This window comes from Mastomys coucha, unplaced genomic scaffold (genome assembly GCF_008632895.1).
Source record: "Mastomys coucha isolate ucsf_1 unplaced genomic scaffold, UCSF_Mcou_1 pScaffold9, whole genome shotgun sequence".
Taxonomy (NCBI): Eukaryota; Metazoa; Chordata; class Mammalia; order Rodentia; family Muridae; genus Mastomys; species Mastomys coucha.
Genome location: NW_022196915.1, coordinates 36,984,975 through 36,987,739, shown reverse-complemented (window position 1 = coordinate 36,987,739; position 2,765 = coordinate 36,984,975). Strand labels below are relative to the sequence as shown.

General features: G+C 38.7%; 1 protein-coding gene across 1 annotated transcript; it reads right to left on the bottom strand.

Annotated features, from left to right (window-relative positions):
* Nucleotides 1–1,047: 1,047 nt before the first annotated feature.
* On the bottom strand, nucleotides 1,048–2,116 carry LOC116084536 (olfactory receptor 11G2-like). The gene has a single exon (XM_031361600.1). It carries the CDS (start codon nucleotides 2,035–2,037, stop codon nucleotides 1,102–1,104), a length of 936 nt encoding a protein of 311 aa, XP_031217460.1. The 5' UTR covers nucleotides 2,038–2,116; the 3' UTR covers nucleotides 1,048–1,101.
* Nucleotides 2,117–2,765: the final 649 nt, after the last annotated feature.

Here is a 2,765-nt window from a genome sequence, read left to right as displayed (position 1 = left end):
TTTAGTTCTATATTTTTAATTGTTATAATAATTATATATATTTGTAGATCCAAGGTGACATTCACTATATGAATACAATGTATATAATTTCTACATAATTGTCATAAACATTATATAAATGTTTGTCTTATTTTTTATGTTGTGAACATGCCAATATCAGTCTTTCTGTTTGAAATAGAATTAATACTTGTCAGACATCTTATTTTATTATGCTATCAGAAATGTTCAGTAACTATCCAACTGTACCCCATGCAAACACTAACCATATTGCTTCTCCTTATACTTTCTAGTCTCTGGGAAACATTATCCTATTCCTTTTTGTTTTTTTATTCATTTTTTTTGCATTTTTATTGATTATTTTATTTATTTACATTTCACATGTTATCCCCTCCACAAATACCCTATCCCATCCCTCCTCCCCCTCCTTCTATAAGGGTGCTACCCCACCTACACACTCACTTCTGCCTTACCACCACTCTCCAACACTGGGGTATCAAGCCTTCATTGGACGAAGGGCCTCCCCTTGCACTGATGTCAGATAAGGCCATACTCTGCTACATATGCAGCTAGAGCCATGAGTCCTTCCATGTGTACACTTTGGTTCGTGCTTTAGTCACTGAGAGCTCTGGGGGATCTGATTGGTTGATATTGTTGCTCTTCCTATGGGGTTGCAAACCCCTTCAGATCCTGCAGTCTTGCCCCTAACTCCTCCATTGGGGTTCCCATGCTCAGTCTGATGGTTGGCTGTAAGCATCCTCATCTGTATCAGTAAGGCTCTGGCTGAGCCTCTCAGGAGGCAGCTATATTAGGCTTCTGTTAGTAAGCACTTCTTGGTGTCAGCATCCTATTCTTTTTTAGCAATCACTTTGTATAAATGAGAACATGCAGAATTTGACTTCACATAACTGACATATTTTACTTCACACAAAGTTTTTCCATGTTACTTATGTTGCTGTAAATGGCACAATTCAATCATTCTTGTGCTTGAATTATACATGCGTATATATAATTTTATATATACATCTATATGTATAATTGAATTCAATATTCAAATATATGTATATGTAGTTAAATATGTTTGGTTGCTTAAAATTCCAATGTTTATGTTCTTAAGATCTTCTGCAGGGCATATTTCATATCTTTGTTCCTTAGACTGTATATCACAGGATTAAGGAGTGGAGTAACTACAGAATAAAACAGAGTCACAAGCTTCTGCATTCCAGCTTCATGCTCAGATGTTGGGCTCACATACATTATCATCACTGAGCCATAAAAGAGTAAAACCACTGTGAGATGAGACCCACAAGTGGAGAAAGCCTTTTTTTGTCCATCTCTTGAAGGAACTCTAAACACAGCTCTCAGGACCAATGTATAAGATCCCATGATGAAGAGGAAAGGAATAAAGAGAATAAGAGATGTTATAATTGTCCAGAAAACCTCCATCAATGGGGCTCTGGAACAGGCAAGGGCCAATAGAGGGCCTGGGTCACACAGGAAATGGTCTATAATTCTGGACCCACAGAAGGACATCTGGGAGATGATGATGATGGGAACAGGGAACCAGAGGAAACCAAGCACCCAGCAACTGATCACAAGGATGTTGCAGAGGCGTCCAGTCATGAGAGCAGGATAATGTAGAGGTCTGCAGATGGCAAGGTAGCGATCAAATGCCATGACTGCCAGGAAAAAGCATTCTGTAGAACCCAAGGAGAAGAAGAAATAGAACTGCAGGAAGCATCCAGAGAAAGAGATGACCTTGGTGTCAGAGAGGAAGTTGGCCAACATGTTGGGGACTGTGGAGGTGACATACCAGATCTCCAGGAAGGAGAAGTTGGCCAGCAGGAGGTACATGGGTGTGTGGAGTTTTTGATCCCAGCATACTGCAGAGATGATGGAAGCGTTGCCCATGAGGGTAAGGAGGTAGACAATGAAGAAGAGCACAAAGAGGAGGATTTGCCCCTCCCTGGGGCAAGGGAAGCCCAAGAGGATGAATCCAGTGATGGTGCTGGAGTTGTTGGGGCTGCTGAAGGTTTTCATCTGTCTGTGGCCTGTGAATGCACCAGAAATTGTTTAATATTCTAGAAATAGCCGAGGGAGTTTCATTTTTGCACATATAGGAAACAGAAGAGTGTGCTCAATATTTAATTCAATTTTTACAGTTTTCTAGGTATTTTTTCTAACTACTGGCTATTTGGAAATGAGCAGAAATATTTAAACCCCAACTTTATGCTGCATAACCAGCCACTCTTCTGCTTCTCTTCCATTGATATAAATAGACTAAGTTGACTATTTCTTCATCAAACACCATTCCAAGCATAGGTTGATGCAATTGTTATATTAAAGAGTATTGTTTTGGGTGTGATGGAAGATATGCATGACTTATATTTAGAAATATCTTGTTGCTAAAAAATGAATGAAAACCACTTATGATTGTGCATATCTGTAGCCCCAGCATTTGAGAGATGGAAGCAGGAGTGTTAGGTGTTAAAGGTTATTTTCAACGATATACTAAGTTTGAGATGAGTTTGGGTTACATGAGATCCTGTCTCATACAAACATAGAAACAAACATTTTAGTAGTATTCTTTAAATAGTCAACTGGTACATTTGTTCTTAGATGAGTTATTTGATAACTCTAAGCAGGAAAAATATGAGTTTTGGTTTACAGTTTTAACTCAGTGGAAGAACAACAACCAAGCATTCATTAAGTCCTGGCTTGATCCACAGAACCAAAAAAGAAATGGAATTTTAGTGTCATCTAAAATA

Coding starts and splice junctions, on each gene's coding strand:
- LOC116084536 (XM_031361600.1), bottom strand. CDS start 2,037: ATGAAAACCTTCAGCAGCCCCAACAACTCCAGCACCATCACTGGATTC.